Source organism: Lissotriton vulgaris, chromosome 5 (genome assembly GCF_964263255.1).
Source record: "Lissotriton vulgaris chromosome 5, aLisVul1.2, whole genome shotgun sequence".
Classification (NCBI taxonomy): domain Eukaryota; kingdom Metazoa; phylum Chordata; class Amphibia; order Caudata; family Salamandridae; genus Lissotriton; species Lissotriton vulgaris.
This window is the reverse complement of record NC_141693.1, coordinates 423,408,978-423,423,999: the sequence shown is the minus strand read 5'-3', so window position 1 is coordinate 423,423,999 and position 15,022 is coordinate 423,408,978. Positions and strand designations below refer to the sequence as shown.

Sequence of the window (15,022 nt, the reverse complement as noted above, 5' to 3'; positions counted from 1 at the left end):
GCTGGACTGTTACCATGAGGCACAGGGTCAGACTGATTTGCATATGGCCATGTCTGAACTGGGGTGGCAGAGTGGGCTAAAGAACGGTGATGGATTAAACCCAGATCAGTTGACTGGGGGTGAGTGCTTGTATTGTCAACGCTTCGTCCATCATTCCCTTTGTTTTTTCTTTGTTCGCCATAAGTTGGCAGGGTTTGCTCAGACATGAGTCCCTTGCTCACTTTGCTATTGGATTCAAGCAAGCCGGGCTGAAGACGGCTAAAATGCCAGAAACAGGTCCTCTGTAGCTTGTTTCCGGTCCAGGAAAGGCATGGCTTGGCAGTTCGGGCTGGACTGTTCCCATGAGGCACAGGGTCAGACTGATTTGCAAATGGCCATGTCTGAACTGGGGTGGCAGAATGGGCTAAAGAATGGTGATGGATTAAACCCAGATCAGTTGACTGTGGATGAGTGCTTGTATTGTCAACGCTCCGTCCATCATTTCCTTTGGTTTTCTTTGTTATGGCATGACGGCCACGGCCATATGTGGGTACTGTTTGTAGTAGGTGTGATGTGGTGGGCTCTGCCCGGTCATTGTCCCATGCTTGCAGGGATCGGCGTGTCAGCAAGGTGTGTAATAGAAAGGAACCCTGTGATACTCTGTATGCGTCTACTAAGTCCTCGAATGTTTGAAGTTGCAAGTCTGCGTACAGGTCCCCATGTTTCCATGACAGGTGTATGTGCTGGGAAGGACCTCCAGAGGTAAGCTGGGAGCGTAAGGTGCTGTACGATTCCGGGGTATCACATTTCTGGACCAGTGCCGTCTGGCCGCTGTCATTAATATGTTACCTCGCCGCTTCTATGTCGGGGTAGTCGTTCCTGACATCCACTCAATAGTTATGATTGATTGAGTTCATCGCGGTTTTGCCGAACAGCAAAAGCGTCCCCAATGGGGACGTAGTCTGTCAGCAGAGTTAGCACTCTAGTTTGAATCTGTCTTTACATTACACGTTTCTAATCCCCGTCCAGTTACAGTCCTTTCTCTAGCTCAATGATGAGGAGGAAGTCACAACTGCGTTGTGCTGATGGCGTAGTCCCTTTTCTATTTTCAGGCATACTGTTTACTCTGCGCCGCCCGTCTTCAGTTTCCATGGTGTGGAGCATCTACAGGTTCACGAAGACTGCACCGGGCTATGCCCGGGGGAGCCCGAGCCCCTCGAGCTCTGGCAAGAGGTAAGCAGGGTTTTAACGATGGCTCAAAAGCTGCAAGTTCGAGGTGTAAGAGTGCGGCAGAAGAGATGAGAAGCCAGAAGTGCTGTTGCGCATGTGGGGAAATCACACGTCTGAGGATGTGTGAGAGCTGGAGAGTGCGAATTTAGAAGGGTATGTGGGAAATAGAAGGATAATCTCAGTAACCTGAGCGCTGGTTGGGGAGCTGAGAGCAAGGAGAAAACATGGAAGCAGCGGATCGAGAAGTGGAGAGATGATAGGCAAAGGTGAGAGATATGAGGCTGTGAGCTGAAGAAAAGAGTATAACTGTCACTAAGCCGGCTTTCGAATGAGGGTGAGGCTAGATGTTCAAGCGAGTGATCCCATCAAAGTGAATGGGGAATACATATTTTTCGAGGGTGTTTCGGTTTGCTAGGAGTGTCACCTTAGGGAAATGTGTGGAGGGGTGTTTTAGGCGGTTGTATACAGTGAAAAGATGGTGTAGGTTGGCCAGCAGGAGAGGGCTCAGAACTAAGAGTAGTATGGGAGGGAAGATTTGGGGGCCAGAAGGGACGGAGTTATCCTGCAAAAGTAAAACTTGGCATAGGGGATTTGGAGCAAATACAGTGGAGTCTACACAGGAGAAGTAAGAGCTAAACGGGTGATCGTACGTGTGAGAAATAACCGTGCCCGAAATATGACCGTGTGGGGCGTGGTAATATTTGGAGGCTGAGGTGATTGCTGGTGACGGGGCAGTAAGACAGGAGGAGCGAGTAAATGTGAGAACGATGCGAATGAAAGAGAGAGATGAGTGACGAGTGTGGAAGTTAAAAGGCCGGAACATTTTAGTTGAAATTGGGAAGGTACTGCACGTAGAGGGGAGAAATTAGGATTACATACATGATATCGTGATGGAATGAGGGCGCGATAGAGCCCAGCTACAGAGTTGACTCAATTGGGCTCCAGAGCAAATACATGTTGCCATAGGAGCTTCTGATCAATAGTGTTGCCTTTGCATACCACAAACTCAGATCTACATATACCAGTTCCCTTCATAGGGCTTTACTATTTTCATTTCGTCTCCTGCTGAACTTGCATCCATCCAACCGTACCCCAACCCTCTCTCACGTATACACATTTTCTCCTCGCCACAATTGTCTTTCTCTGACCTTCACCTCTTCCCTAGCGTTAGGTCCATCTTTTCAATTTTTCCTTTTCATAGAATCTCTTGGTCTCTTTTGACTGTTTTTATTTTACAATCTCCACTATTTCTCTCACATTCATCGTTGTGAGTTTTCTTTCACCTTAAGTCGTTTATTTCAGTTAATTAAAACCAAAATATTTGACACAGCTAGACCAATGACTTTTTTTTTTTACAAATTCTTTAAATGTAAGCAACTTCTTTCTAGCATTAGATTACATTTTCAAAAATGTTCAGTTAAAAATACCATGGCTGAAAATGATAAAAAGCAGATACTTGCGTGTTGAAATATTTATTGCGATCAGCTCCAATGTAATAGCTTTATCAGTTTGTTTAAAGACCATTCCTTTTCCTGCCTTTGTCTATTTTAAAGTGCAAGCATGTTCGTGCAAAATCACCTTGAGACTAAATAGTAATTAAATAACAGTGCCCCTCCTACTTCACCTGTTTCAAAATGTTCTACTGATATGATCATGTACTGTCTTTTAAAGTGCTTTTGTAATACCTTGACCTCTAACAACTGTACCCTGGTTTTAATAATTAAAACCAGGGTACATTTAAAAGAGCAGCCGTCACTTTTAAATAGTTTATAGATTACATAACATTCATCCATCCCTTTGCTGTCAATTGATCCGCTTTAAGAATTTTTAAAAATAAAAGCTACTATTATTTGAGAAGTCTCCTCTTTCATGCGAAAGAGCAAGGCGTGTCAACACGTTCTGATGCCATGTAAATTATAAAGTCTTTTCAGTAACATCCTGTGTTCAGTTAATCATTTGGGACAGATTGATAAAATATGTTTTGGGCTTTCCTCATGTAGATGTAAATGTAGAGTATTTTATATAGCGCACTTCTACCCGGAGGCCTCGTAGCGCTGTATTCATACCGCTGTGGAACCCATCCTGGCTTTCCTGTGAAATCTCCACTCCTGGGCACCCCCAAGGTGAAGCCAGGCATCCACAGCGCTGCTGGGGCCGTTTTGGAGATTAAGCAAGCTATTGCCCAGAGTCACAGAGTGGGACCCATGATTAGACTAGGCACCGAGGCGGGAATTATCAGGTCCAGGGAAATTGAGTCCATGAGCCGCCGAGGCAGGAATTGAACCCTGGTCCCGGGCCAGACCTCTGCTTCAGGGTCTGCCGCTCTAACCATTGAGCCACGCTTCTCCACCTCATGTCTTCGACTTAGTTTGCACTTGGTATCCTGTGGTGTCTTTTGTCCTTTAGGGATATATTCTAATGTTTGACATACGCCAAATCATAGGTGAAGTAGCTTATTTTTGTAAAATGATCTTAATAAGGTTAAATATTTCTGTGGGCGAGGTTGCTTGTAAGAATCAATTATTGTCCAGGTGTGTCTTCTTTTACTGAGTTCCTCTTTATCTGTGTGCCATGACAACATCCTTATTTGTCTAATTACTTTCTACCTATCATCTTCTTCTTTCACCTTCATGTTTTCCATTGGCCCACTCACCATTAAGTCCAACTCTTAATCTCTTGCCTAAATCTCACATGCAGCTTTACGAGTTGCATTTTCTAATTTCTTCCAATTTCCTCACGCTATGCAACTTTTATTCTCTCTCCTCATTCTTTCACTTCTTTGACTTCCATCTCCTTTGGGTTTACCTCTCAAGTGCAACTAGAACTTGCATTCTATCACTTGCATTCCTATTTTCCTTCCGCTTCCACCTTTCATTTGCTCACATTAATTGTTTTCTAGACACCCTCTTGTCGCGTTATTAGACTTCACTCCTCTAATTGCTTTCTCTTTGTTCTCTTCTCATCTCCAGTTGTCTCTTGTATCTAGAAGTATAATTTTACCTTCATTTTTCTCAAATGTTGCTTTCAGTTCCTCCTCTTTAATTATCTCATCTATGTCTCCCACTTAAAATCATGTTGTCGTCTAGACATTTGTTATTCTCGGCCTTGTACCTTTTCTAGATTATCTCTGTTTTCTCTGCCACTCATTGTCACTAAGGTCTTATCCACTTTCACTATCCGTTTTATTCTCTCAAGCCCATCAGTTCCAGTTTCTTTCCTTTCAGAGTTACCAAATTCTTTTGCCTAAATCTCTTCCTCTGTTTCATTCCACTGTCCCTCCCATCTGTCTCTGCTTCCTTCTTGTTGCCTTGAAGTTCATGCTCCCCTCTACTTGTCTTCTTTCTTTTGCTGCTTTCACCACTCTCCCACCAGTCTTTTTTCCTTCCGTTTTGTTCCTTCTTTCTTCCTTTTGCCGCAACCAGTTGCTTTTTTTTCTGCCATTGGCTTGAATGACTCAGTCAGATATTGGATAAGCCAACTTGAGTATTTTAATTTAGCCATTTCTGCAATTGTAAATATTTACTCTGGGATCCCATAAATTAGTTGTCAAGGTGTGGCAGATGAAAGGGGGTGGAGTCATGAGGGGCGCAGTCTGAAAAGCAACGTCTGACGTCACCTTATGTATTCATTAAAAAAATACTGCAAATACATTGACACTAAGGACAAATGTGACGGTAAATGTGTTCTAACTTACTCAAATGCTCAGAAAGGGGATGTATTTTTTTTTTTTTTATTTCAAGTCGTTTTTATTGAAGTAGAAAACAAAAGGAAAAACAGTACAATAACTCTTCCATCACATAGATTACTTGATTCAGTTATTGATAGACAGTTACAAAAAATGAAATGAAATATAAGGTAAATCAACTCTTGCTTGCATCATTGTAATACAGATACATACACAACACTCAGTGTGTGGAGGCAGCAGGGTAGGTCTCAACGGGCAACAACAAATGTACTTTCGGATAGCACAGGCTAATGTATCAGGAACACATACAGCACATCAGGGAGGTTCGTAGTGGAACGAGGATACGTCTAATGATTTCCACAGCTTTCTATTGGACGGGCACCATGTGGCTGCTTGTAGTGCAGGATTATTGGCACCTCTCAGAAATGTCAACCACTCCTGCCAAATTTTGAAATTCACCTCCTTAGCACTTTTCCACTTGCACAGAATCACTTTACATGCCAACGTTAGCATTAAGTCTAAAAGCATGCGGTCCTGGTCATTTGATAGCTGTGGATCGAGCGCCCCCAAGAGTACATATACGAAGTCCTGTACAGGCCTTATCTTAAATACATGGTGAATGCAATCAAATATTTTCCCCCAGTATACACTTAGAGAAGGACAGTTGAATAGCATGTGTGCTAGATCACCGGAACCTGATTGGCAGTTCCAACATGTAGGAGAATCTCGTAATTTACATTTAAAGAGCTTATCTGGAGTCCAAAATGCCCTGTTTATTAGCATGTACTTTGTTTGGAATAGGATGGGCGAGACTTTGTGGGCAAGGGCCGTTTTATGAATTACCTCCCAGTCGAAGTCTATGCCAGTTAAATTAGGCTCAGCCTCCCATTTAAATTCCACATTCCTGTGAGTTTTCTTGGGCAAGGGCAATAAAAGTTTATACACCTTTGAGACGAAGTGACCCGCATGCATAAGACGTGGAAGATGAGTTATTAACCATGGTGTGTAGGGAGAGAAATTACGTGCAGTCAGAATAGATTTAATTTTCAGGAAATCATAAAAATCCATCGGAGTAAGACCATGTTTCCGCTGCAAAGTAGAGAACGGGAGTGGCTCCTTTTCTACATATAGATCTCCTGCAAAGTTAATGCCCTTCTTGGACCACGAGTCCCAGAAGAGACTATTACCGTTGTGCTTGAGATAGGGATTTTTCCATAAGGACATAAAAGATGACTTAGCGAAAGTCAACTTGGTTCTGTGTGTTTGGTCAAGCCTAAGCAGTGCCCGCCTAGTATTAAGCATTATATATTTGGAGTGTGGTAAGTGTGACAGGTCCATAGTGAGTAGGGTTTCGAGTGGAGCATGGTTCACTAGTGATTCCTCAATATTAATCCATAATGGTGTGTAGATTGGTGATTTCGTTAACCATTGAGCACCCTGCTTGCAAAGAAAAGCTGTCTGATAGTTCCTGAACGAAGGCAGACCCAGGCCTCCTTTATCTTTGGCTAATTGCAGTTTCTTTAGCGACACCCTTGCTTTCTTACCCCGCCACAGGAAATTACCAAACAGCTGGTCTACCTTCGCAACAAAATTGTTCGAGAATGTCATAGGGAGCATGCTGGCCAGGTAATTGACCAACGGAGTGGACATCATTTTAAGCGTCTCAGCTCTACCCCACCAGGAGATGAATTTCGGAGACCACCCTTCAAGTAATGTGGATATCTTTTTAAGAGTCAATTCTTCGTTTATTCTCAGGGTGGTGATCAAATCTTTATCAAAGTCCAACCCCAAATATTTAAAGCACTTGGGCTGCCATGAAAGACCGGAGTCCCCAATGATTCCCTTATCACCAATGTTATTCAAGAGTTTGACCTCCGTTTTGTCTTTATTGAGTTTATACCCCGAAACCCTAGAAAATTCTTCAATATCAGTCATGAGCGCAGGTATGGCCTCGTCAGCTCTCTCAGATAGGACAAGCACATCGTCTGCATACGCCGTTAATTTAACCGTACAATCTCCAAATGGAATGCCTGCAATGTTAGGGTCCTGTCTAATATGATATAAGAACGGCTCAATTGCCAATAAGAACAATGAGGGAGACAGGGGGCAACCCTGTCTCGTGCCCTGCTTTAGACAAAAGGCGGAAGAGAAAGATCCACCAGCTCTAACTCTCGCCAGAGGACAACAGTACAGTGACATTACTAACCTTGTGAATGTGTCTCCTAGGTTAAATTTGCGAAGAACTGCTTCAAGGAAGGACAAGTCAACCTTGTCAAAGGCTTTTTCGGCGTCCAGTGTTATTGCCGCTGTGGGTGTACCTAACAATTTCGACTTTTCTAGAACATGGGCCAGAATCCTTGTGTTATCACTGGATAGCCTATTTATTTTTATTTATTTATTTATATTTATTTATGTATTTTAAAATATCTTTCATGGTTAAAACACCTGCTGCAGAGATCTTTGTGTGTGCAACAATTTTGATGGGATTATAATAGCAGTAAGATACCCCTGGTGGTTAATATAGTTCTGGGAGAGTGCTGTGTTTTAGTCAGTCTCAGTTTTGACTCCTAAAGAAGCATGGAGAGTTAGTGTGCCTGCTTCAAAGCAAATTGTGTAGCATGAAGATTATATATTTGTATTTTATGTAGAGAGCGGGCTACTGTTTTTGACACTCAGATAAATCTATCAGTTCCAGTTCATAAGTTGCATTTATTTTACTATAGCACAGTGATCTATTTACTGGCTTGAAGGAACTGCATGCAAACTGTAAGTCATGAGTTTAGATCCTTATTGTTTTTTTCCCCCCTCAATCTGTTGTTATTCTAAGATTGCAAATAAGGGTCCCATCGGGAATCAATAAAGTCTTGTTAGTACAAACATCCCCAATCACTGCATTATGTTTTATATCCTAACTTTTTGTTTCTCCCGAACATTCACTCTTAACATATGTCTACAAGCATGGGCGGCATATGCTTCCTACAATTTAGATTCCTCATTGTCTTATGTAATATTTTGTGTGCATTATTTGACACACTTATGACTTATTGTGCCTGCGTATGATGTAAAACGCTCTGACAACTTACACTGGGATGAATAGCACTATAAAAGAATTCAATAGAAAGAAATTAGCAAGTGCCATTTAAATCATTATTTCTTTAATCATCCTTACACACAGATACGCCTTGCCATTTTACAGTGTATGCACATCTCTAACATAGTGAGATTGAACAAAGTGAAAAGCCTGCCTCCATATCCTAGTTTCTACACAGTATTTGTGAAGTGATAAGCTGTGTGCCTTTGTTTCCCTCCATTGCATTAGTGCCCAGGTGTCTGGCTCGAGAGAGGTTCCCAGCCTGGATGCTAATTCAACAAAAGCGGTCTGACAGCCCTTTGTAATCAGGCCTTTGTTTTGTGTAGCTGGTGCTGCAAAGAAGAAAGCCTCCTCGCAACCAGTAGGGGGCTGCTTCGAATGAACAGACAGTGGTCGTCCACGTGTGGGCGCTGCTCATTAATTGTGTCCTTGTGTCAGAGAATTACACCAGGACAAATATGACATATTTTCCTGGGTCAGCGGGCTCTCAGTTCTTGCCAGAAATAGCTGTTTGACCTGAGATCCAGCAGGATCTCTCTACTTTAAAGCACTGAATTTCTGTCTTTGTTTCTTTTATGGTGTGTTCTTCTGCCTCTATTGGAATGCATAAGGCAGCCGAGTAGCACTTTGTTTCCGTAGCATCTGTATTTCACATGTTTTTGTCTTCACTTTAGTACAGTAGATTTGATGTTCGCACACCCAATATGCATGCCATACAAACATCAAGCCTATTTGCTCTGACATTGCTGGTTTTCTTTTGATCTTCCTTTCTGTCCTGTTTTTTTCTTTCCCTTTCTTACTTCTGTCGCCTTTTCTTGTCCGTATTATGGCATCCTTTATTGTTTTGCTCATTTTCCTTCTATTTTCCTTTATTTCTCTTCCTAAGCAAATCTTTCTTTGTCTTGTCATACTTTTTTTCTTTTTGCTCACGTTTTCTTTCGCTTCCCCGCCTTTCTACCTGACCATTTATATTTTATTTTGTTTTTTTACTTTCCTTGGTCCTTTCTCCTCCCCCTTTTTCTTTTTTCCTTTCAATTCCTTCCTTATCCTTTTTGTTAACTCTTTTTTTAATTTTTTTTATTTTACTTCCTTCCCTAACTCCCCTGACTAACTTTGTTTTTTGCCTTGCTTTCTTTTACTTTCCTACACCCTTCTCACCGTTTCTTCTTCTTTCTTTTATGATCAACCCCATCTTGATTTTTTTTCTCCCTTCACATATTCTTATATTTCCTGTCTGTCTCCTGCATGCTATCTCATTTTACCTCTAGCTCTTATTATTATTTCCAGGTTGGAATTAAGTCCCAAGTTTCTCTTCAGCAGCATCTTTGTACAGACAAGGTGGCTAATGGATGCGGCAGTGAGACTGAATAGTAAAATGAGTCTTTTGAGAGCTTAAGGAGGTTAGTTGTAAACTGGAGAGGTTGAGATGTAAGATTGAGGGTGGATGGATGCTGGTGAGGGGAGAGCATTGTATGGCGTCATTGTTTAAGGAGAGAGACCAGAATTAGAATTTTAAAAAGCCACATCTAGGGATAGGTGAAAACTGTTGGTGGGGAGGTGAATGCTGGAGATGGTTGGTTGCTGAAGATGGTTGGTATCTGGGTGAAGGATGTGATGTCACACCCAACTGGTTACCAGCTTCTAATTCATTTTTCTTAAACATTCCACTCCTATTTACTGCATTTTCATCCTTTATTGCAGTTTTGTTACGTTATCTACAACCATTTGTACATCTGGAAGACCATCACTGCTGCAACAAGTGTCTGATACTCCGTATGCTTATGAGCACTGCAACAAGCTTTTCCTACAAAACCATAATCCCAATTTTCGGGCAACTATTGCATTTTAGCCTTTACAATTTTCACCCTAGCACTTTCACCATGTTGCTCTACCAACCATCATGACAGCCCTATCAATGCGTCCCCACAATATCACATAGCGGGGATGCTTCCACACACTTTCATGCAAATGAGTCTCTTTACTGCTAGGCATCAATCTTGATGATTCCATCCCTCGCTCTGCTTGACCTGCACATTTTCTAGAGCTTCTTAGTAGGAGGTGGTCTCAGTCTGTAGTATCACAACAAAGATATCCATGGCATTCCCACTTTCTTAACCTGCAGGGTTAAATGTGTATTTCTCATACTCCAGATTCTTATAGGGAAGAAAGTTTACTTGGCATTCAGAGCTGTCCACAGGCCCGAGTATGGTCTTTATTTGGACGTTTGTCAATCCCTGTCCCGCCTCCAAATATCTTTACCAGCAAGGTCCTTCATCATCAGGAACACTTGAGCCTCACCTTTTCCAACTGAAGCCTTAACGATTGGTCGAATTCATTAGTCCAGCCTCTCCATTTCAGCATTAGGTTGCTTTTTGGGAGTCCTAAAAATGGGTTAATGGCCTAGAGATTAGAACCTGAGCTGATGAGTGGTTTTTATTTTAGCATTTTTTAAAAATGTGTGGTTGTAAACTGTTTTGGTTATCAATACCTTATTGTTGTTAAACCGATTATGAGTTGATTGTGATCCTTCACCATTCTAAGAGGTCATCACATTTTAATATGTCAAGAAGTGTTGGTGTTATAAAACTAATTAATTTCAAAACCAATTGGTTCCTTTCATGGTGCTCATTGCTACCTTTAATTGTGATAAGAGAGCACAGTATGTGTTGTTCACCCTTTCTCTGTTGCTCATGAGACTTTTAAGAGCTCTAACCAGGTTAACTTGCTTATAGCAATTGATACCTTGTGTGAGCCCCAACTCGCACCACAGCATTGTGACACAGAAGGGTGTGTTGAAGATCAGCCAGTAGATAAACTGACCCTTGTGTTTGAGTTGGTTTAGTAATCCAGTTGTGTCAGTAAGCTGTATCGAGTGGATTCCACAAATGCAAGTATACTCTTGCCAGATACTTTATTCAATATTCCCTCATCCATATTTGTCCTTGTATTTCTAGGAAAGCACTCTCTCAGCATTGTTATTTCAGTGCTATCCTATCCCTCCTGCCCCTCTCACTCCTGCTCATTGTATAGAAGGAAAGTTCTGTCAGAGTTCGATCTGCAAGGCTATAGTGTTCTATGCTTTGGCTTTCAAGTGACCCTTTTGTTAAATAATTGACATACATTACGCAGTGAGCTGTACCTGCTCTGTAAATTGTGGTAGCGTACTCACACATTCATTTATATCGCATAGCATTCTTAACGTATTCTGCATACATTACAGCAGGCTAAGGGCCCTATACCAACATCACAAGCAAGCTTTAGATACACTACATTCATTTTAATCACACAGCAAGCTTACAGTACCAAGGCACAGCCATCAGCAGAGTGCTCATAGAAACACCATGTTCCTTCTCTTTACCAGGCTGCATTTCCTTTTTCGGTTGCTACGATGTACTATATGTCTGGAAGGAGCACCGGAACTGGCATAACAAATCACTACATTAGTGGCTTCCAGATTTTGTAATGCAGTATTGCTCTTAAGAAAGTAGTCGTTTTGTTGAGAACTTTTTGCGTCGTTTCCATGCACTCTGAATTGGTGAAGGTCCAAGATCCGAATGTGCTGACTGTGAACGGCCCAGCTCTCAGTCTTCGTGCAGAAGTGTTGTTGTGAAGAGATAGCATTATTTACCATTGTCCATGCCGGTTTATTCTGGAATGTGCTCTCATAATTTTAAGGGGGGCTCTCTGCTGAGCTAACGCACTGCTCCTGGAGTAGTCAAACATAACGTTCTGTAGTATGTCTCTGCGTGGGATTCAGATGCGAAGCCAATAATAGTGTAGCAGGTGCAGTGGCATTGAGCCCAAGGGTGTGAGCGGTACGTGGTACTCCCAGTTGTAACTGTTTTTACTACCAAACTGAAGATTGAGGATAGTTTCCTTGCTTGTATTCTGGCCAAAGTCACCCTTGCTACCCCATCACAGGGTTCTCAGAAACCTGTGACCCTCAGACTTCACCCAGAACAGACTCTCGAATAAATCATGTACTCCACAAATTGAGTGTTGCTAGACTGCCTGTGTATCTCAGCCAATATGCAAGGCTTTGTCCAAAACGGAGTACCAGCAATGACTCCGCTTTAAACGTTTGTGCCATTTTAGGTTACATAGACCCCTGTTGCTTGATCCATTTAATCTTGAATATCTGGTGCCCTGCGAGCTTGAGACTGACTTTCTTACAACCGTACAACACTTGATGGCTACCTGCTTTCTTCTGCAGAACTTGTCTTCTAATATAGCAACAATCTACTTTTATGCTCTCTGCATCACTTACACACCCCATAAAAGACTCACCGCACACCACTGAGGAAACTTAATATACTTTTTTATCTCATGAATGCAGAGTCCTTCATAAGGACTATAGCTACTACCACTAGTTGGCAACTACTGAATATCAGCAGAATCCACCCCACATCCGCTGCCAAATTGCCAGAACATTGATCATTTCACCAGTCCTCAGCAAGCCTGACTACTGAAATAAATTATAAGTAAGGGTTTCCCCCTGCATTCTTTCTAGGCACTGGGTAAGGTTATGCATTTCACTACTATAAATCTCTGTAATCTAAATGACTATCTTCTAAAAACACGGTCCTATATAAACTGCTTGCCCTTGTCTTCAAAACTATGAATACATTTTCTTCTTATTGCAGAGTCGAAATCCATCTCAGATACATATGTCCTTTCAGCTTCACTATGAAAAGAAAAATATTTTAGCTACACCGAACCTCCTTTAGTGGCCTCAAAGTTGCTGTCTTTTAACTTGTTTGGTCCCAACACTAGACTCTCCATATTTTCCCCACCTCCATGTTTTTAGATTGCTTTAAAATGCCTTGCTGATCCTTTAACACAAAACAGTTTTTCATCCCTTTTCTCCCTACATCTAAATTCCTTTGTGGACGATGTCTTTATTTAAACATACCTATTAAGATTCAAATCTGTTGTTTTTTTCTTTTTTTTAGGAAAGCAACATTAACTCTCACATCTAGTGGCCGGTGGGGTAACACAAGGGGGCGTTGAAGCATAAGGGAGGGACCACTAGAGAGGGACAAATAATCTTCGGTAGTGTCCATAACAGGGTTACTATTTGATGGTGTCCCTGTATATCAAGAACAAAGTTATGTGGATGGGTCTTTGAAGAATCAGTTAGTCTCAGTTTTGCCTGCATTGGAGTGGGCTGCAGTGTTATCAGGGTATGTTAATCAAAGACTCATACAGGGGTGTGGAATTTATAAAATAAACTGCTTGTCCTATGGACGAAATGCAACTCAAATCTACTTGTCCTAAAAAAAATCTACTTGTCCCACCTATCGATAACATCAATCACAAGGGCGAACATGAAAACATTTGCCCATTATATAGCTTTAATATATTATCTGTATTTGGGTGTGGTAAGTTTTTGTTATTGTTTTCAGGATGGTTTATATGTATATTGGGAAGTGGATATCGATGCAGCATAGATTGAATGAATGTACCATTAAGGTGGTACATTATAAGGCTGCGTTGTGGGCATGATTGGGCCAAGAGTTGTCAAACGTGTACTACAAGTTGATGTGCTCGCGTAGCTCACTCTGGATGTGCTGTTGAAGAGAAAATACTGACAACTGAATGGCCTGTTACCATGCTATGCACAGGATGGTGCTAGCAGTTGTGTCTAATATGCACTGCTGATATAATGAGGGGGGTCTGTTTTCGAAAACTGGTGTATGTAGGGGTGTTAGTTGTAACAAGGCACAGAGAGAGGATTATAACCTCCTCGGTCAGATGAACAGATCTCACAGCTGTTTTCTGATTGGGCCTGCGACATCCACAGAAGTAGAACAAGGAAATGCAGTGATGCATTAAAAGCAAGAAAGCATGACATGCAGGACCTCCATGCTGGGGAGAGGTACTTAAGCACATGCCCTCTAGAACCCAAGATACAAAGCCATTGTCCATCTCTCTCATCACTAATGTGTCATCAGTGATTTCACAAAAAGGACAGGTTGATACAGAAAGAAACCTGCGTAATTACTTTGACTTAATGTGGCCCTTTGAAAGTGCATGAGGAAGATGAGGAGGCTGAACCAGTAATTATACGATTATCTCTCTCAGCCATTCTTGGCATATAGGGGAGTTCACTGAGGAGGGACTGGAACATTTCCACACATGCCTCCATTATGCTGGGATAACTTTAAGAGAAATGGAAGGTTCTCCTTTAAAGCCACCTAGAGAAAAGAGGGCTAATAGGGGAGGATTAATAACCTCTCATTCACTCTATACTGTAAGGGGAGCTGCAAAAAGCTCCCTCACAACTGAGGAGCTTATGGGCAAAGTTGAAGCCCTCTCACACCTTGACTACTTAGGTGAATTCACTCTCCCGGAGATGAAACATTTTTTCACCATCGCTAGTTGAAGGTGCTCTGAATGATGGCTATAACAGCACTTACAGCTGTGAGAAAAGCACATGGAGATTCTATAAGAGAAAAAATAATCCCTCTCGTAGTCACTAATATGACTGAGGGAGCTCACTTATGAAGTAGCTAATAAATTCTATTAATATAGGATTTTTCAGTAACAGTTTGAATTAGTAGAACAAATGGAGAGAAATAAATGATGTAGGTGAGGACCAGTCAAAGCAAAAAAAAGAGAAAAAAATTGGAATTTAATATTAAATTGTGTTGTCTCGGTTGGTCAGTGATTGAAGAGCCTGAAGATAGCTCACAGCACTTAATGCTTTTTATAAACTATGATCTCTGCAATATGATTTTGAAGCAAATTATTTCCAATTCATGAGATTGTCCCCTTTTCTCACAGCAAAATATTTGGGTACATTGAAGCCAATTTGCTTCAGAGTAATATATCGGGCCAAAATGTGAACAGCTTGATTATGGGTGAATTTTATTCACCAGCCCTAAGGAACATTGGAAAGTCGTCTATGCAATACAGTCAAAGGCCATTTGTAGTCCTGCCTTAACCCAGTAGTAGCTCTGTGACTCAGTATCCCTCGGACTGCACACACAAACCCACTGCTCAGACACAGAAGGCCACTAAACACACACTGCCAC

At 41.7% G+C, this 15,022-nt stretch overlaps 1 protein-coding gene across 3 annotated transcripts in view; it reads left to right on the top strand.

Moving 5' to 3' along the window:
- The first annotated feature begins 1,114 nt into the window (after nt 1–1,114).
- The window catches only part of SAMD8 (sterile alpha motif domain containing 8), a 268,961-nt gene continuing 255,053 nt past the window's right edge, over nt 1,115–15,022 (top strand). The window contains exon 1 of one of the 3 annotated variants that reach the window (XM_086921808.1): nt 1,115–1,212. Coding sequence is in view for 1 of the 3 variants with exons in the window: in XM_086921804.1 (XP_086777930.1) it covers nt 1,173–1,212 (40 nt within the window). In the remaining 2 variants the exon portion in view is untranslated. Of the gene's footprint in view, nt 1,213–9,319; nt 9,386–15,022 lie in introns of those variants that run through there. The other 2 variants (XM_086921804.1, XM_086921809.1) reach the window with 2 other exon arrangements.